Genomic DNA, 21,945 nt, shown 5'->3' on the forward strand with positions numbered 1-21,945 from the left:
CAAACCAATCCAAACCAATCCAAACCAATCCAAACCAATCCAAACCAATCCAAACCAATCCAAACCAAACCAATCCAAACCAATCCAAACCAATCCAAATCCAATCCAAACCAATCCAAACCAATCCAAACCAATCCAAACCAATCCAAACCAATCCAAACCAATCCAAACCAATCCAAACCAATCCAAACCAATCCAAACCAATCCAAACCAATCCAAACCAACCAAACCAATCCAAACCAATCCAAACCAATCCAAACCAATCCAAACCAATCCAAACCAATCCAAACCAACCAAACCAATCCAAACCAATCCAAACCAATCCAAACCAATCCAAATCCAATCCAAACCAATCCAAACCAATCCAAACCAATCCAAACCAATCCAAACCAATCCAAACCAATCCAAACCAATCCAAACCAATCCCAAACCAATCCCAAACCAATCCAAACCAATCCAAACCAACCAAACCAATCCAAACCAATCCAAACCAACCAAATCCAATCCAAACCAAATCCAAACCAATCCAAACCAATCCAAACCAATCCAAACCAATCCAAACCAATCCAAACCAATCCAAACCAATCCAAACCAACCAAACCAATCCAAACCAATCCAAACCAATCCAAACCAATCCAAACCAACCAAACCAATCCAAACCAATCCAAACCAACCAAACCAATCCAACCAATCCAAACCAATCCAAACCAAACCCAAACCAATCCAAACCAATCCAAACCAATCCAACCAATCCAAACCAATCCAAACCAACCAAACCAATCCAAACCAATCCAAACCAATCAAAACCAATCCAAACCAACCAAACCAATCCAAACCAATCCAAACCAATCCAAACCAATCCAAACCAATCCAAACCAATCCAAACCAATCCAAACCAATCCAAATCCAATCCAAACCAATCCAACCAAACCAATCCAAACCAATCCAAACCAATCCAAACCAATCCAAACCAATCCAAACCAATCCAAACCAACCAAACCAATCCAAACCAACCAAACCAATCCAAACCAATCCAAACCAATCCAAACCAACCAAACCAATCCAAACCAATCCAAACCAATCCAAACCAACCAAACCAATCCAAATCCAATCCAAACCAATCCAAACCAACCAAACCAATCCAAACCAATCCAAACCAATCCAAACCAATCCAAACCAATCCAAACCAATCCAAACCAATCCAAACCAATCCAAACCAATCCAAACCAATCCAAACCAATCCAAACCAACCAAACCAATCCAAACCAATCCAACCAAACCAATCCAAACCAATCCAAACCAATCCAAACCAATCCAAACCAATCCAACCAATCCAACCAATCCAAACCAATCCAAACCAACCAAACCAATCCAAATCCAATCCAAATCCAAACCAATCCAAACCAATCCAAACCAACCAAACCAATCCAAACCAATCCAAACCAATCCAAACCAACCAAACCAATCCAAACCAACCAAACCAAACCAATCCAAACCAATCCAAACCAACCAAACCAATCCAAACCAATCCAAACCAATCCAAACCAATCCAAACCAATCCAAACCAATCCAAACCAACCAAACCAATCCAAACCAATCCAAACCAATCCAAACCAATCCAAACCAATCCAAACCAATCCAAACCAATCCAATCCAAACCAACTAATCCAAACCAATCCAACCAAATCCAAACCAATCCAAACCAATCCAAACCAATCCAAACCAATCCAAACCAATCCAAACCAATCCAAACCAACCAAACCAACCAAACCAATCCAAACCAATCCAAACCAATCCAAACCAATCCAAACCAATCCAAACCAACCAAACCAATCCAAACCAACCAAACCAATCCAAACCAATCCAAACCAATCCAAACCAATCCAAACCAACCAAACCAATCCAAACCAATCCAAACCAATCCAAACCAATCCAAACCAATCCAAACCAATCCAAACCAATCCAAACCAATCCAAACCAATCCAAACCAATCCAAATCCAATCCAAATCCAATCCAAATCCAATCCAAATCCAATCCAAATCCAATCCAAATCCAATCCAAATCCAATCCAAATCCAATTCAAATCCAATCCAAATCCAATCCAAATCCAATCCAAATCCAATCCAAATCCAATCCAAATCCAAATCCAAATCCAATGCAAAGCCAATTCGAATCCAATTCAAATCCAATCCAAATCCAATCCAAATCCAAATCCAATGCAAAGCCAATTCGAATCTAATTCAAATCCAATTTAATTACAATTTCAATCCGTACATTTCAAGCAATGTCCACTTAGAATCCGGAATCATTTATTGTATTGCAGCGGCACGGAAAGTGACCGCTGCGAGAATTCTTTTACAGCGGTTTGTCCACCTAGACGCCTACTTGCTGTGGTATAAATTTCACGAAGTTTTGTGCAGCGTAACAAAAATTATTCCAGATGGAAGCCGAAAGGAGAAAAAAAAGTCTGCACACCCACGTTGATAATCCTGTCATCGACGATGGAACCTACGTCAAAATGGATTTCGGACAGCTTCCTAGCCAAAAATTCTACATGGTGACGGCACGAGGAGTAGTTCCTGCGAAGTTTAAGTTTGCTTTTTGGACAAACTTGCAAAAAACGGATGATTTTGGCAAGGGATATGCAACTGTGGGGCATAGATCTAAGTGTTTGTGACTAATAAGACGATGGACTCGAAGCTGTACAAGGAGGAATGTCTCAAAAAACCGCGGTCGACCTTCCATAAAGCCCATAAAGGTCCCGTGAAGTTTTTGCCAGATTTGGCGAGTTGCCACTATAGCCGGGAAGTCATCCAGTGGTACCGCGATAATAACGAAGATTTCATCGATAAAAACATAAATCCACGCAACTGCCCACAGCTCCGGCCCATCGAGACATTTTGGGCAGTAATGAAGCGGAAGCTTAAGAAAAGTGGAAAAAGTGGAAAAACAGCTCGGGACGCGACTCAGATGACCAAAATGTGGAACAAATGTGCCAAGGAAGTTGACTCCGGAGGTGTGCAACTTTTGATGAGAGTAATAAAGAAGAAGGGGCGAATTTTCTCTAGAAACACGAAGAAATTATTTGCATCAATAATTTTTCCTTAAAGTACAGTGAATTACCCTTTGATGTTTGAGTTTTGATGTATTAACCTTATTTGTACGTCAATCCGTTACCGAGATACAGATGATTTTATTATTCCGGATTCTAAATGGACATAGCTTTAATCCAACTTTTAGTTTCGCGTTTAGTACACCATCATCCATTTACGCTATGGATACTAAGTCAGCACATTCCAAGATAAATTTCCATATAATATATTTGGCTTTCCGAACAGTTTCAAACAGTACAGCATTGACTATTTCCATTTCTCTCAAATTTCGTTTTATCATAGCTCAACTGGAAGTCTCATGTACGTCGCCAAGTGGCTCCATGAAATCTAAATTTGTTTTGGTTGGTCTTCCATACGCACCTTGTAATTCCGCAAACTGCAATACATATTTTCGGCCACCTCCCAGACAAGCCTTAGGGTGAAGCCACAGTAAACGCGACGTGCGACGCGACGCGACAGTGCAATTTGACAGCCTGTTGATAATGATTGTTATTCTTTTACGTGAGTCAAGCTGCGTCGCATCGCACGTCGCTTTTACTCTGGCAGGCACCTTATAGTTTTCTAAACCACAAACCATTTCCACTGATCTTCCAGACACGCATTGTAATTTTGCAAACCACAAACCAATTTTTAACGGTTCTCCATTCGAGGCTTTGATGTTCTTCAAACCATAAACCATTTCGACGGTCTTCGAGACGCGTCTTGTGATTTTGACAACCACAAACCATTTCCCGACGGTCTTCAAGACACGTTATGTGATTTTGCAAATCACAAACCATTTTCCGACGATCTTCGAGACGCGTCTGGTGATTTTAAAAACTGAAATATATCACTCATCACAGTTTAACTATACTTGAATTCAACTCACCTCATGAAATCAGCGACAGGACAGGCAGGATCGCCAAAATGTGTGACTCCAAATGGCCGGAACGAAGTTATGACAGCGACTCTCCGTGGATGCGTGTGCACGCCGCGGAGGTCTGACTAGAAGAGAGCAAAGTCATGGCTTGCTGCTCGCCGATTGACACGCTGATATGCGATTTTATTAACACACGCTGAAGGCATTTTACTCAAACCTCACATCTCCCATTTCAACATCTGATCCCTACAGTAATTGCTGCAGCCTGCTGTTTTACAATTTGCACAGATCTGAAAACAAGTGTCTTGATCACATACTTTGCACGAAGCTGTGGGGTTCGACGTTGGTCCGAACAATTTGTCAAAATTATTCGTAAAGTTGTCCATCAGGTCTACATATTATCTCAGATTGCATACCGAACGATTGCTGTTTTCGTGATCTTACATGATCAATGGCTAAATCTTTCAGCAAGCCATTCAATATAGTTTCTCTTGGTAAGAGATGTGGAAGTATTGGCCCAACTGAACAAAATGTATGAATCATGTACAGTGATGTCGACAAAATTTTCAAATAAAGTCTCAGACTAATGACGAGTAGCCCATTGGCAACTATACTTATTGATCTTGTCACATCAACTCTTTACTTTCCCTATAAGTAATGAGCACATTTTTTAAAAGAGGAATGTTTCGTTCTCTTTTACTTACCTGTGTAAATATCGAAATCAGCAAAATACGCGTTCGCAGCGTCGGACAAATAAAAAAAAAATATTCCGTAGGGGTCGGGTTTTCCCTTTGCTATAAACCTTGAACACCACTCTGCTTCTGAAGCTAACCATTCGCTCATCAACAAAAAGGTTTTCAACAGGCAAATATTTTCTGAATGTACCGACAGATGCTCATTACAGCTCGAAAGAACCCGTTGCTATATACGGAGTCCGTTGTCCATAAATGTTTCACACTGGTGTGGTTTGCGCCCAACAAACCAGCGACTATTGAACACGCGAGCCATGCTAGAAGTTCCTCTACGGTCAGCGGTTTAAACCTGGTATGGGCTGCTGCTAACGCTTCTACATTTGTGAATCGTACAATAAATCCCAGCATTTCTTTATCTACGAATTCCATGAACGCATCTTACGATGAACGGATGCTGTCACGGTTGATGAAGAAACTTCCTGTCGAATGATCGAATTTGGATCGCGATTCATTCCATCCAGTTTCCTTTAAAATATTTGATACTCCAAATCACGTTTTCGGCTTCTTTTAGAAACAGCCTTTCTTCTTCTTCTTTGCTCTCTTCGTTACCATCTACAGCATCTCCGAACGGAAGCGCCTCATCTTCTATATCGTATTCGACTCTCCTTCACTCTCCCACGGATTTCCCCAGAATCTCACAATCGGAATCACTGCTCGAATTCATTGTTCACACACATCCGAATCAGAAGACAATAATTCTAACTCTCACTCCAAAGGGACTAACTGAGATAGCTCACACTAAAAAGCAAGAAGAAAATAAAGTAAAATTCAATGCACCAGCAAAATAGTGGTGTATTTGGTACACTTTCCAAATGTTTTCACTATTGTAGAAGCAAGTAGAAATAAAGTGGTAGGGTTGCTCCAGTAGAATAGAAAATTCTTTTTGGAGCTGTAGAGAATAAGGCTTGATCAATAAATACAACATTATTCAAATTGATAGATCATTTCGTTCAACAATAAAATTTTTTAAATCCGCCACTCTTTGATTGATTGTCATAATCGGTTGAATAATGCGGAAGTTATGATTTTTTATAGTGATTATATGAAAGAATGAATCGTTCATTCAGACTATGATGGTTAATTCGCGAAAAAATGTTAAAAAATGGTTTATAGGGTAAACCCCTTGGACAAAACGACCTTTTGGAATTTTTAGCGGTATTTCAAACATATTTCCAAGAATGTTTACTTATTTACTTCTAGATTCATAGTTCAAGATCCAAACTGCATGCGCTGTAGTGAATACTCTTAAAAACTCAAAGGTGCAGGCCAATCGAGTTGAACGCAAAGGTGACGTAGGACTACGTGGCTATACGAAATGGATGGTATTTGTCATCATATTTTGTGTCTCTTTATTAATATTTCACTCTTTCGAAAATCTCAGTATTGACTCTTTCTTACTCAACCATGTGTTGTGACATTGCACTTTCTTCTTACACTTTCCATTTACACACTTCCTTCTTCTACACTTTCTCAAACTGTTCGATTTTTTTATCGAATAATAGGGACCCTATCCAACGCACCGAAACACTTCCTAGCACTGATTGGAATTTGAGGATAAAGCTTCCAATGATTACCAGGTGGTATAAGAAATTGATGTCTGTGCTAGGAAAGTGTATCATGGGGTTAGTGCTTATTCATAGTTACTCGATTGTGTACCTAGCACGTTATGGGCACAATACCTGCTGTCATGGATCAGTCATCGATGGAATCGTAAAGCCGACTAGTAGCTTCCAGTTGGATGGAATTTAAGTCTCCAACCATGGAAAAGGATTAATAAGCCGCATAGCCACTGAAGACAATCATCTGGCTTTCAGTGGAGGACATCGGAACCCCAGGAGTCACCATCCTCAACAATGTCAAAATAGAAAAATAAAAATAAGCCGAATCGGAAGCGACGCGAAACCAAACGCAAATATATTCCGTGTATGGTGGAAAATCGAAAATTTATTTTCAATAAAATGAAATATCTGCAGTTATCAGACGTCGCAACTCATTTCTGATTAATGCGCATGATAGTACATCCGTGCGTGTATGATGCGCACTACTAATGACATATTTTTAAATTGTCGCGACTCACGTCGCAGCGCGAGTGCTCAATCCCGCGGTCCGGTTTGGTGGCGGCCCCACAATATTTATATGTAACGTTCGGTTTCCACCTGCGGTGGAGGCATACGTGTATCGTTTTCTATGGCACCGGTGGAAAAGTGATAGGAAGTAGAAATTGACCATATGCATAACCCTCAAAACCCTTGGTAGTCGTCTACGGACACGAAACCTGGACAATTCTCGTGGAGGACCAATGCGCTTTTTTTTTTTATTAAAGTGATTTTTAAGATAGTACAAAGTTCATCACTTAAACCAATGCGCTTTTCGGGTTCCGAAAAATGGAAAAAATGCTCCGCTCTAGCAACGGTTTGGAAAAGATAATGAATTGTATCAGCTGCCAGGGAACCCATAACCATTATATAGGCAAACAATAACCAAATGAAATTGGTTCTCGGTATTGAACGGATAAAAGAAGACGGGAGATGATTCGCCTCCTCCTCGCAGAGTAGAATGGAGACATCTTTTCAGTAGCATATATTCAACACGATCTGATTTTCTAAATAGAGATTCAACCGTCTATATTTGATGAATCCGGTGGAACACCCACGGAAACCTACGAACAACCGGTGGCGAAGGTGTTATGTGTCGGCGGTGTTGGTTTGCGTGAGTATGCTTCGCATTTTCACCTGATTTAGACAGAGTCTCCGCCAAGGTAAGTTACCGGTTGAAACTGCCAACGCACTGATAGGTATCGCAGCTATCGTGTTTTAAATAGAAATCAAAATGCACTTAAAGTTCAAATGGCTTCTATGTCTCCCATCCACGACAGGACCGAGCGACTTTTCCCATAACCATCACCCTTACACAAAATTCAATAATCCAGAGTGGCTTTCCTCCACCAACGGTGATCCTCCGTAAGTCGCTCCAAGTAGGTAAGCACAGGAGGAAAGGAAAAAGTTTCGAATAATTGAATTTCCTCCAGAGTTAAAGTTGAACGAGTGTGGTGGCAGCCGGGTTGGTTTCCGGAAGGAGGAACTGGTCACTGAATTTGTTCACCTCAGTTGTAATTCGAGTGCGCTTGGTTTCTGTTATTCCAACTCTTACCTTTAGGCAAACAAGTGGTGCGTGTGTGCAGTGATGATGTTTAACAATTGGTTCCTCTTTTCATTCCATGTAGATAATTGGGATTTGTTCCAACTGTTATTCCACATGATTCGATTGAAAGTAATTTACACGAAGGTGAAGTGCTTAAAACATTATCAAATAAGTTCGATGTTTCCTTTCTGTGTTGTATATTTTTTAAATTGGGACATTTATTTTATGGTTTTTAAGTCCTTTTCTTCTTCTTCTTCTTCTTCTTCTTCTTAATGGCATTACATCCCCACACTGGGACAGAGCCGCCTCGCAGCTTAGTGTTCATTAAGCACTTCCACAGTTATTAACTGCGAGGTTTCTAAGCCAGGTTACCATTTTTGCATTCGTATATCATGAGGCTAGCACGATGATACTTTTATGCCCAGGGAAGTCGAGACAATTTCCAATCCGAAAATTGCCTAGACCGGCACCGGGAATCGAACCCAGCCACCCTCAGCATGGTCTTGCTTTGTAGCCGCGCGTCATACCGCACGGCTAAGGAGGGCCCCATAAGTCCTTTTAGTTACACCCAATGATACAATTCGGGACTGAATTGCAATTTAGGCGTAACTTATTCTGTGAACAAACATTGCTAAAGCAGGAATTTCCTGACAAAACCATTGTATATGTACACGGAAACAAATGCATACCCACAATCATGAATAAAAAATCATGAAATCATGAATCATGCCAGTTCATGAAATCATGATTATAATTCATGATTTCAGGAACATTATTCATGGTACTGCGCAATCTTCAGCAGTCGACAAAATGCATAACCGGTTATACTTCGAACACTCCCTTCCCAAGAAGTGGAAACGGCTGAAAGGTAGCACGCCGGACTCTCACTCGGTGTACTCGAGTTCAAAACCCCTGTTGAACTTTTTTTTTATTTTTCGATCTCAACAACCAAATCGTAACGCATTGGTTGCGTTACGCGAAAATAAATCATGAAATCATGATTTATATTCATGGTGTATTTTCATAACATGAAAACACGTTGGATTCATGAAATCATGAATTATTTTCTCATTTTCGGGAACGGATTTTTACCCGTGTATCCGACAGAATGGGCTTCCCTCTATCAGATAGGGGAATAAGCTTTGAAGAAAAGTGCATGCATTCTAAGGTATCCTTAGAACAATGTTTGATTATAAAATAAGTTACGCCTAAATCACAAATCGGCACCAATTTACAATTAGGGCGTAACTTATTTTGTAAACAAACATTGTTTTATTGATTCCGTAGAATGCAATAATTTTTCTATACAACTAATTATCCTATCTGATGAAGGAAAGCCTATTCTGTTTGTTCCGTGCCTTCGTTTTTGTCAGGAGATGCTTGCTTTAGCAGCAATTTGCCTTCCAAAGTTTGTTTCCAGAATATGTTACGCCCAAATCGTAAATCAGTCTTGAAATCAGTGCCAGCTTTTTACTCTGGACAGTAATTTATAAATTTTGAAGCACCCCTATCTGACATTTCCTGGATCCAACATAAATTTCAAAGTTCAAATCAAAGTATATAAATAATGTTGACATTGAACCGTCTGAAATTTTCGTCACGAAAATTCATCTTCCGTTTTCCGACTTATACATTTCTTATTATATATTGTACATTTAATTGTAGGTTCCTCTTTTTATGTACATAAAAAATGAATGAGAGTAGTTCCTATTCAGAGGGGAGTGGTTTCACTACGTCCATATTTTCGCTGCTTGTACAAGGATGTCTCTCTTGATGTCTCCTCACTGTACCGATTATAAAGTGGAAGTGACCCGCAATATATTTTTTTTACGGAAAATTCTCTCTTGAATATCCAGCTCCTGCATTTCTGACAATTTTAAGCCAAGAGAAAATATATTCCTTTCAAACCAACATGTATCTCGACGCTCAACAAAATTTTCTAACGTATTCCCGATCATCACCTTTTACTAACTATCTCGATGTTTTATTTAACACCTTCACATTTCCCATTAAGATTTTAATTTTTTTTTCTCTCTGGAAACAATAATACTATTTGAACCTCATGTAGGTACCTATTTCAAATTTAAAAAGAAGAGTCCACATATGACAGAAAACTTGTTCGCTTTTTCCGTCCGTTTCTGCGAATTCTGCCCTTTCAAATTATTTGGCATCTAAAGTTTGACGTTTTATTTGAGGTTTTTTTTTTAATTTATTACCAGACTAAGGCCGGAGTGGCCTGTGCAGTACACAAATGTCTTCTCCATTCACCTCGGTCCATGGCTGCACTTCACGTCGCCAACCACGCAGCCTGCGGAGGGTTCGCAAATCGTCCTCCACTTGATCGATCCACCCAGGTCACTGTGCACCTCGCCTTCTTGTTCCCGTCGCATCGTTGTCGAGAACTATTTTCACTCGATTTCTGTCCGACATTCTGGCTACGTGCCCGGCCCACCACAGTCTTCCAATTTTCGCGGTGTGAGCGATGGATGGTTCTTCCAAAAGCTGATGCAACTCGTGGCTCATTTGCCTCCTCCACGTACCGTCTGGCATCTGCACCCCACCATAGATGTTACGCAACACTTTCCTTTCGAAAACTTCCAGTGCGCGTTGGTCCTCCAAAAGCATCGTCCAGGTCTCGTGTCCGTAGAGAACTACCGCGTTTTGTGGAGCTTAAGCGTTAGTCAGTTTGATACGGCAGCGAACTCTTTTCGATCGGAGCGTTTTGCGGAGTCCTAAGTATGTACGATTTCCTGCCATGATGCGTCTCCGAATTTCTCTGCTGGTAACGTTATCGGTGGTTACCAGTGAGCCCAATTGGTACAGTACACGAATTCTTCAACCACCTGGGTGGGCGGCTTACGTTGTCCTCTCTTGAGCCTCTTCCTATCATGTACTTCGTCTTCGACGTGTTGATGACTAGTCCAATCCGTTTAGCTTCGCTTTTCAGTCTGATGTAGGTTTCCTCCATCCTCTCAAAGTTGCGTGCCATAATATCAATGTCGTCGGCAAAACCAAATAACTGGACGGACTTCGTGAAAATCGTACCACTCGTGTCAATCCCTGCCCTTCGTATTACTCCCTCCCTCGATGTAAAATAGCAGACACGAAAGACCATCACCTTAACGTAACCCTCTGCGTATTTCGAAGGGACTCGATAATCTCCCTGAAACCCGATCTACGCACATCACCCGATCCATCGCACATAGGGGTATTTCACCATTCTAGCCGGAATAAAATTAAATTTTCAAAATTGTCCTAGAGCAGTCCAAATATGTCTAAAACTTCTCTAAATAGTAGGCGAGCCAGTCCAAGTACTAGGTTTTCTATTTATATTTAAAGTTTTACCACTACACTTCTAGAAAGTTAGAGGTTTTTCATTGAGGAAATTAACGGTTTTCTCTGTTGAATTTGATTACGTTCGGTATGTTCTATTGTGGTCAAATATTTGTCACAGTAATCGACAGATCAGTACATACTAATCTAATCTAATCTAATCTCATACATGCGTAGCCAATATTTGAAAGCATCCTGGAAAATGACGGTTTCTGAATTCCGTCATTTTTCTTTTCATATGGCCAGGCCAACTACGCAGTATGTACCGCAGAGATGACTCCTAGATATTGAGCGACTTCAGGAATACCTAAAGTCACTCAATAGCTTGGAATCGAGGGGAAAGGAAGAAAGCGTGAACCTCCCGTACCAAACGCTTTCAATAATATAGATACCTAATATATGATAAAAATCTTGTACGTGTTTTTTGTATGATGTATATGAGCGTGTATGTGTGTTTATATGTCTACACTGATAGACAAAAGTATTCGTCATATTTTAATAGAACTACTATGAAAACATGACGAACACTCATGTCCATCAGTATATGTATGTATTTGTGTATATGCATGTGTGTATAATGTGAATGTGTGTGTGCGTTTGTGTGAATGCGTGCGTGTTAAATTTACGGATCATCAAAACCTTACCTCTCCTTAATAAATCTGACGCTGAACATGTTTGAGCATTTACATAGCCTTGATCGCAATATTAGCAAGGGCATTGCCCTTGATAACAATCGATTAGCCCTTGCAAGCACAAACATGCGCACGTCTTCCGGATCTGCAGCACTTTTTTATACACTACACATTTGTTTCGACCGCGGTCACTGCACTGGTTCTATTGTTCTACTTTTGAGCGAATCACCGCACAAAAGTAGAGCGCAAAAACCAACCGCACAGGAAGACGGTCGAAACGAGACCTAATCGACAGATCAGTACATACCATGAAAAAGTAGACAAAATAGTATCATGTAAACATATTTTTGACAAGAATAAATGGTTCTGAACAGAAATACAAAAGAGTAATTCGAAGTCCATTTTCGAGCTAAAACTAGTTAATGCTACTCATATTTTCAAAAAGCATAAAACACTTATTCGATGGTATTCGGTAATATTTCAGTATAGAGATGACGCATTTATGTCTATATTTCGGGATCCCGAAGAAAAACCTTGCGCAAATTTGCGCCATTTTGAAAGAGGATGTTTTTACTTTGGTACTGTGTTTAAGGCATTTATGACCTATATCATACATTCAACCTCCCTATGGAAAGAGGAAGAGTCATAGAGCAATTTCCATGACACCATCTTTTAGCTCTATTTTTCCCCTTCCAAACACATAGAGTTGAGCTGATTTCAGTGAAAGCGATGACGAGAACGAATTAATTGAAATTACCAATGTTTTTCAAGGTTTTAAAGGGTAAAGCACGTGGGTCAAAAAGTGAAAATTAAGAAAACTAATATTTCAGCTAAATTATCATCACAGTAGCTAGTCCCGATCGATTGTATCATATGCTGCTTTGAAGTCGATAAATAGATGATGTATGGGCACGTTGTATTCGCGGCATTTCTGCAATACCTGACGTACGGCGAACACCTGATCTGTGGTAGAGCGTTTACAGCCTACTAAACGAGTGATTTTTTTTAATGCAATTTTTGCATGGAAAATATGTATTTTGGGCAGTCCGATCTGACCTATTTTCAATAGGAAACAATGGAACATGATTCTACGTCGAATGCAATTTGTTGCTAGCAATCGGTTAAGCATGAGTGCCTGAAAAATGAGTGAAACTTTTATTACGCGCGGCGCACAAACACACAGACACGCACACACACCCAACCGGCGGATGCTAGATTTTCTAACAATTCTGTATAAGAATCTACCAAAACCTGTATAAGAACTGGGCATATGCGAAATTGTTAGATTCTTATACAAGTATTGTATAAGAATCTAACAATATTGTAAGCTTTTCTAACAATATTTGTTTGAGAGCTTACATTTTTTGTATAAGAATCTAACAATTTCGCATATGCCCAGTTCTTATACAGGTTTTGGTAGATTCTTATACATAATTGTTAGAAAATCTAACAACCACTGGTTGGGTGCACAGTAGACTGATTCAAATTTTGACTTTTTCGCTCCCCTATGCTTAAACGATGACATTTGATGTTTTATTAACCCTCCTAAATTTTTAGCTAATTTGGATGTAACTAGACTGAGCACGCGCAGTTTGAAGTTTGTATGGAAATTACTATAGGAATTGCCACATAAGTGAAAAACTGTTCCGTGTTGCGACCCATTAACTATTCAAATGTAATCGACACGATGCTTTCATAGAATACTTCCTAAGCGAGAGGCCAGTTGTTGTTGCGAAGCGATTTGACTTTTGTAAGCAAAGTTATTAATGAAACAAAAATGCTCATTATTGATATTGATGTTATTCTTTTACGTGTTAAATTGAATTTACCACGATTCAGTATTTCTCTAATAACTTATCTTGCAAGCATAGAATCGTTTCGCAACAAAGACGATCAGTTTCATTGCAAAATTTTCTATATTGGCAACATATTTATATGTTTTTAGAGCCTAATGAGCAACGTTGCGGAACGGTTTTCCACAAAAGTTATTGTTTTCATAGTAATTTTCATACAAACTTCAAACTGCGCGTGCTCAGTCTAGTTACATTCAAATTAGCTAAAAATTTAGGAGGATTAATAAAACATCAAATGTCATCGTTTAAGCATAGGGGAGCGAAAAAGTCAAAATTTGAATCACTCTAGTGCACAGACATCACCTTAATTCGTCGATTTAAGCCGCTTGGTATATTACATTGTTAGTGTCCGAGCCTTCTATAAAAAGTTTGTTTTGGAGCGAATATGTAGCCTTTACGTATACACCCGATTCTTTTTTTACACGGGGGATGCGTGCCGTGTGAAAGAATTCGTGTTATTTCGAGAAACCGTGTAAAAAAAGCCGCGCAAAAAATTTCCGTGTAAAAAAAGTAACCGGATCTTTGTTAATATGGGGGATGCGTTCCGTGTAAAAATGAATCCGTGTAAAAAAAGCCGTGTACAAAAAAATCCGTGTGAAAATAATTCGTGTAAAAAAGAATCAGATCAGGTGTACTTTGTATACGAGAAAGGCAAAAATGAAAACTAATTATTTATATTGTCTTTAATTGACAGGCTTTAATCCCTTGGCTGGCTCACCTCTAATGTAAGCTCTTTATACAGGTACTATATTAAACTAATACAAAATTTAAAGATTTTAATACAATGATTTTATCATCCTATAATTTGTATACGCCAAAATTTGGGGCGCTTCAGGTTAAGCAAATAAATTCATATAATTTTAACATTTGAGCTTGAGTTAGCACGATTCAACTAGAAAACAGTTACCACATCGACATGATATTTAACCGCCCGTTAGATCAAAGTATTATTCCGACAGTTGCCGTAACGTGACTACAGGTGTTGCCAGTTTTAACATGGTCTCTCACGTAATACTGACCACCAGGTACAGTATTACTCTCTCTCTACCAGGTAATCCAGATGAAGAGATGCGTGAAATAGTTTCATCAGTGGTAACCCCTACCTAAAACATGGCCAAGTGGTTCCCCGACAGGTCAGTAGTAAGCACCTGGGAGTAAGCATCAGTTGTAAGGGCCAAGAAATTATTGGAAGCAGGAAACATCGGAGTGGAAATCATCATGGCACCATTCGACGTAGCGGCTTTGTTTCCAAGTAATCCAGTCTATTTTTTCCATATTAATTTTCTTACTTATTCATTTGAATTTCTATTTGGTGATAATGTTCACATGACATCAAAATAGAAATGATATCATAAAATAATCTACAAGAAAAAATCTATTACACAAGAAAAAATATATCACAACCCTTTGTGACTATTCTTCAAAGTTGTAGTGAGTTGCAAGCAATTTCGCCTAAAAATAATAATTCCCACTCATATATTTAATGTTTTCTGACGAAATTACTTATTTGATAAAAAATGGTTGGATTGTGTTGTGAAAAATGTCGTAGAAAACTTTTTTTATTCAAATTGCTGATAAAATTTGCTTTTTTGTCTTTATTAGCGAAACTCTCAGCAAAAAAATGCTTTCGTTTCCACCTGGAGTTTGCTTTCGTTTCCACCTAGAAAAACAATTTCTACTTTGCTTTCTTCTTGTTCCAAAATGTTTCAATTTTTTTCTGAGAGATCTATGCTTGAGATTATGCACAAGAAAAAAAAACACGTTGTCATCAAGTGTCACGGTTTCTGGACGACTCCTCATGGAGGGCTGATGTGATCATTAAACGATTTTTTAGTAAAAATGAAATGATGTTGACAAAATTGGCATCTGTCCTAGGCACACAGCTCAGATTTTCAATATACTTTTCATTCTTATGTGCATATTCTTGCCCTGGCGTTTAGTGTGTAGAAATAAATAAAAGATATCTGTGTGATATCTTGATTTTTTATACAAAACGGGTCAGCAATTGCAAAGCTTCGTTTATCGTCTAGCAGGACCCAAAAGTGCTAATTTGTAAGCCATAAAAACCGTTTTCCCATAGTCAACCCAAGCTTGATTATGTTTGGGTAGATGTTCCCATCTTATTTTTTCCGCCGCTCGCACATGTGTCTAGCAAACAGATATCCCCGAATCAGTTCATAACGAATGGAAGAAGGGTCGACTTTATGCTTGTATGGTGGACCAAAAGGAAATCATTTGCAGCCAGCATACCGATACGTAGTGGCCAAACCAAAGTTGATGGGAGACGTTCAAGGTGTTTCGGGAAGTCGTAATCAAATTTACGATATTACCTTTGAAGCCCCTGATGATTTATGGGATATTGTGTCAGGGTTCCCTCATGATTGGTTTCGTGACAATCACTTTACCGAATCACCTTCCCGACGATTTATTATGGTTTCAAGAACTGGGGAGCAATAATCTTTATTTCTTTAATGGGTGTAGGTCAAAATTATTATTACCCGTGTTTTTTTTGAATCAGAGCTGCAAATGGATCACGACGATTTATCATTTTAGTCTCATCGAGTCATATTCAAAATTACAATGTCTAGTTAAAATCCTATTACAGAAACTTCCATTTGAATTTCGAGTAAAAACTGCTGCCAACAACCATCAAAACAGGTGCGGTTATCCCGCCAAACCAACAAACAACAACTGTTTCAGTAACAAGTTTTCCGAAACAAATCCTGCAGGAAAATAGATCTGAAACTTTTTTCCCTCGCTACTACCACCCACTAGTGCGGGGATTGCACAATTAGCGAAGAGTTGTTTACTTGAACCACAAATTCAACTACGAAAACAAGAAAAGTTTACCTCCCACCAACGTTCTTACGCGTCGACACTCACCGGCAGCACCGTAGATCTGGAAGCTCTTTTTCCGCAGCGAAGCTGTTGCAGAGTAGTTCGACGTGGTATCATCGAGGTTGAATGCCGTCACTCCCGCCTGTGGAGAGAAGAAGAAAAAAAAAAGAAAACAACCATGAGAATTGAACCATGAGTAAATGGAAAAATATGGAAATCGTTGACGTGATCAATTTAAGCGAATTAATCGCATTGATGGGAATCAATGTCACTTCGGATGATGGTGGAGGTGCGGCTGTGCATATTTATGGTTTCGGTGAACAACATTTACGATGGGAATGCTCAGGGGAGCCAACGTGCCATTATATTTTCGGAGCTCGTGTTAGAAACGGTGAGACAAACTTTTTCTTTTTAGCTTTTTCTTTTTCAGCTGAATAAAATTAGGTAAATGAAACTAATTGTGTATGTTTTGTAGCAAACATACCGTCTTGAATGAGCTACATAGCGATATAATAATAACCCGAAACATTCTTCATCTTTCACGTTTTCTCAACAATTTCAACAATCAGCTTCCAATGAAGCGCTCCCACTGGTCGTTCTGTCATCGCAATGCTCCGTCCCCGTGATGGGTGCTCACGAGCACGAAAGGGCGATCCAGCACACTCTTCTTATTTGGTTCCATTCTTGCAGTAGAGTCTAAAGCAGCTAAGTAGCTGACTGACGATGACGTCGGCACGATGCTGCGCAAAATTGCGATAAATCTTCATAAAAATTCATGGAACATGATTCTCTGCGAGCACAACTGTAGCACTACATATAGCGGAGGATGGTCCTCAATGTTCCTCTGGAGGTTTTTAGATGTTTCAACCAATATAAACCGAAATATCTAATTATTTCATCGTGCAGATACAAAACTGTCAAAATAGAGACCGTGCAAAATGATACACTTAAATGAGAAATAGAAGGTGAGCGCATGGTTTTTTATTAACCTTATTCGATTTTTATTCGCACACATCGATCAACGTGAAGGGATTTTTTCTCAATATTTGTTCTACATATTGATGATGGATATCTAATATTGAATTGTAATGATAATAATAACTCAGAAATATACTACAAATGATTGTATGAGTGACTTTAAGAGATGGACCATTTTGTCCCATAGGTACGTTTTGCATTGTTCGCCTCTATATTGTGAACCGACCGACTAAGGAGACAAACGAGCGGGTACTGAAAAGTTAACCATTTCCAAAACAACCCCGCTTATGATAATGAAGGCTGTGCTTCACATACTCTTGCCGGAAAGGACTTCTAAAGGAGTGCCACTTGGTTTTTTCATGAGTAATGGGATCTTAAAACAATAATATGGCTTATGTGCGCTTTTGAGACTGAATGGAGAACCAGATGAGTTGGAGAAGCAGCTCTTCGATTATAAAAATACATAGATAAATGGTTATTCCGAAATTTCAAAATAGAGCCGGTGAAAATATTGACTAAGTATTAAATTAATTAAATTACGTATACTTAGAATTGGCTTGATGTACCAGTCGTGGCTATAGCACCAGCTGTTTCACTAGTGCATTATATACCATTTTCTGATCAATGAGCCATATTCATATGACACGATAACACCTTTAATCTTCTCCAAATCAAACAAACCAAAATTGTAAAAAATGATTTTGCTTAAATTTTGTCGTCCTTTGCACCAGTTGTTGCTCAAGTGGTCCCATTATGGCCAACCCCATAATAAAACAATGGGATTTGCTAAAATATTTTAAGAATTAATTTAATAATAGTACCAACACTGGTACACGCGTTCCTATTATGGATTAAGCATTCATTTAATTTATTTAGTTAACATCTAAACAGATAACACTGAATCAACAATTTGACGCCACAATGCACGGTTCGAGGCCGCATCTCTCCATCCTCGGATACGCCCCACGCTCGCCAAGTCGTTCTGCACCTGGTCTGCCCATCTCGCTCGCTGCGCTCCACGCCGTCTCGTACCTGCCGGATCGGAAGCGAACACCATCTTTGCAGGGTTGCTGTCCGGCATTCTTGCAACATGTCCTGCCCATCGTACCCTTCCGGCTTTAGCTACCTTCTGGATACTGGGTTCGCCGTAGAGTTGGGCGAGCTCATGGTTCATTCTTCGCCGCCACACACCGTCTTCTTGCACACCGCCAAAGATGATCCTTAGCACCCGTCTCTCGAATACTCCGAGTGCTTGCAAGTCCTCCTCGACCATTGTCCATGTTTCATGTCCGTAGAGGACAACCGGTCTTATGAGCGTCGTGTACATGACACATTTGGTGCGGTGGCGAATCTTTTTCGACCGCAGTTTCTTCTGGAGCCCGTAGTAGGCCCGACTTCCACAGATGATGCGCCTTCGTATTTCACGACTAACGTTGTTGTCAGCCGTTAGCAAGGATCCGAGGTAGACGAATTCCTCGACCACCTCGAAGGTATCCCCGTCTATCGTAACACTGCTTCCCAGGCGGGCCCTGTCGCGCTCGGTTCCACCCACAAGCATGTACTTTGTCTTTGACGCATTCACCGCCAGTCCAACTTTTGTTGCTTCACGTTTCAGGCGGGTGTACAGTTCTGCCACCTTTGCAAATGTTCGGCCGACAATGTCCATGTCATCCGCGAAGCAAATAAATTGACTGGATCTGTTGAAAATCGTACCCCGGCTGTTACACCCGGCTCTCCGCATGACACCTTCTAGCGCAATGTTGAACAACAGGCACGAAAGTCCATCACCTTGTCTTAGTCCCCGGCGCGATTCGAACGAACTGGAGTGTTCGCCCGAAATCTTCACACAGTTTTGCACACCATCCACCGTTGCTTTGATCAGTCTGGTAAGCTTCCCAGGGAAGCTGTTCTCGTCCATAATTTTCCATAGCTCTACGCGGTCTATACTGTCGTATGCCGCCTTGAAATCAACGAACAGAAGGTGCGTTGGAACCTGGTATTCACGACATTTTTTAAGGATTTGCCGTACAGTAAAGATCTGGTCCGTTGTCGAGCGGCCGTCAACGAAGCCGGCTTGATAACTTCCCACGAACTCACTAATGGTGACAGACGACGGAAGATGATCTGGGATATCACTTTGTAGGCGGCATTATGGATGGTGATCGCTCGAAAGTTCTCACACTCCAGTTTGTCGCCTTTCTTGTAGATGGGGCATATAACCCCTTCCTTCCACTCCTCCGGTAGCTGTTCGGTTTCCCAGATTCTGACTATCAGTTTGTGCAGGCAAGTGGCCAGCTTTTCCGGGCCCATCTTGATGAGCTCAGCTCCGATACCATCCTTACCAGCTGCTTTATTGGTCTTTAGCTGTTGAATGGCATCCTTAACTTCTCTCAACGTGGAGGCTGGTTGGCTTCCATCGTCCGCTGAACTGACGTAGTCATCTCCTCCGCTGTCTTGACTTTCACTGCCTGTGCTCTCAGCGCCATTCAGATGTTCCTCGTAGTGCTGCTTCCACCTTTCGATCACCACACGTTCGTCCGTCAAAATGCTCCCATCCTTATCCCGGCACATTTCGGCTCGCGGCACGAAGCCTTTACGGGAAGCGTTGAGCTTCTGATAGAACTTGCGTGTATCTTGAGAACGGCACAGCTGTTCCATCTCCTCGCACTCCGCTTCTTCCAGGCGGCGTTTCTTCACCTGAAAAAGGCGGGTCTGCTGTCTCCGCTTCCGTCTATAACGTTCCACGTTCTGCCGGGTACCTTGCTGCAGCGCGACCGCCCGCGCTGCGTCCTTCTCCTCTAGAATCTGTCTGCACTCTTCGTCGAACCAATCGTTCCGTCGACTTCGACCCATATACCCGACGTTGTTCTCCGCTGCGTCGTTAATGGCTGCTTTGACAGTACTCCAGCAGTCCTCAAGAGGGGCCCCATCGAGCTCACCCTCTTCCGGCAACGCTGCCTCGAGATGCTGCGCGTATGCAGTGGCGACATCAGGTTGCTTCAGTCGCTCTAGGTCGTACCGCGGCGGTCGTCGGTACCGAACATTGTTGATGACGGATAGTTTTGGGCGCAGTTTAACCATCACCAGATAGTGGTCAGAGTCGATGTTAGCGCCACGATATGTCCTGGATTAAGCAAGTTTAGGTAATATCACAAATTTGAATGCGGTTTTCACATTTGTTATAAGGAACAGGAAGGGAATCCTTACCCATGACCTATCAACGTCTCCCATATACCTTTTATCTATATTTTTAAAAATAGTTGTTCTTAACTATGGCGACGATTGGTACACACACCCTACAAGAAAGGCAAAACCGAAAGAATACCTAGATGAAGTTCTGAAGAAATTTCGTTTGAACTCCAATAATAATAATAAGAATACTGGAGAAATTTATTTAAGAAATTCCTAAAACAATTGCTGAAGCAATTTCGAAAAAAAAGTTCGAAAAAAAATCCTGAACCAATTTCCGCAGATATTCCCAAAGCTATTTCCAAAAGAAATCATAAAGAAATTTTACAAGGAATTCTGAAAATCAATCTTTATAAGTTTTTCCGAAGAATCTTCCGCAGGAATTCCGACCAAATTTTCAAATCAATTTCCGTTGAAGTTTAAAAAAATAATAAAAAAATTCTTAAAAAAAGGAATTTTCCAAGAAATCTCGGAAGGAATTTCTGACTAAATTCTCTAGACGCAAGAATTCCTTAAGAATTTTAAAGGATTTTCTGAAGGAATTTTTGAAGGAATATCTTGATGTATACCCGACTAGAAGAGCATAACAGAAACTGAACACAATATTAACATATTGTGATATTTATAACTTATTTTGATAGAATTTTGTTCTTAGTGGCCATTATCTTTCAAATGTTGTAACAGGATTTTATCATAATATGATTTAAAAAATGCGTAACAGCGAATTGCCTAACAGTAGGCAATTAAAATGGATGTAGCAAAGTCTTCCAGTCATATAGATATCACAACGCTGATATAATTTGCAAAGGTTGCCTTATTTATAATGTTGTTAGTTTCATGTTCTCGAAAAATATTCGTGTTCAGACAAAAATAAAAGTTTTGTATTGTTGATCACAATCTGGAGACCTATCACGAACTGTAAAAATGTGAAACTGCACAGAAACAATATTTTTGTATCTGATTCTGTTATAAATTTCTAACAAAATATGTTATTTTTATGATAAAATTGTAACAAAATTTGATAGTTGTTTTGTTTCCAGTAGTGTGATTTTTGATAGAAATTTAGATATTTTAACAACATTCTGCACCACGTTTCTAACAAATTTTGTTATAAAAATTTAGTATAACATAATAACATAGGTTTATATAATTTTGATATGACCTTCTAGTCGGGTAACCAGGGCGGATTTGGCCGGAAGGGGGCCCCAAAATGTACAAAAAAGGTTGGTTTTGGTACATGAGATTTGTGTGGGCCA

General features: G+C 40.0%; 1 protein-coding gene across 1 annotated transcript in view; it reads right to left on the reverse strand.

Moving 5' to 3' along the window:
* Positions 1–21,945, reverse strand: part of LOC134224604 (adenylate cyclase type 6) — an 804,830-nt gene that overhangs the window by 277,455 nt on the left and 505,430 nt on the right. The window contains exon 5 of the mRNA XM_062704018.1: positions 16,568–16,664. Coding sequence (XP_062560002.1) covers positions 16,568–16,664 — 97 coding nt within the window. The remainder of the gene's footprint in view (positions 1–16,567; positions 16,665–21,945) is intronic.

The sequence above is a fragment of the Armigeres subalbatus genome, chromosome 3, assembly GCF_024139115.2.
Source record: "Armigeres subalbatus isolate Guangzhou_Male chromosome 3, GZ_Asu_2, whole genome shotgun sequence".
NCBI classification, from domain to species: Eukaryota; Metazoa; Arthropoda; class Insecta; order Diptera; family Culicidae; genus Armigeres; species Armigeres subalbatus.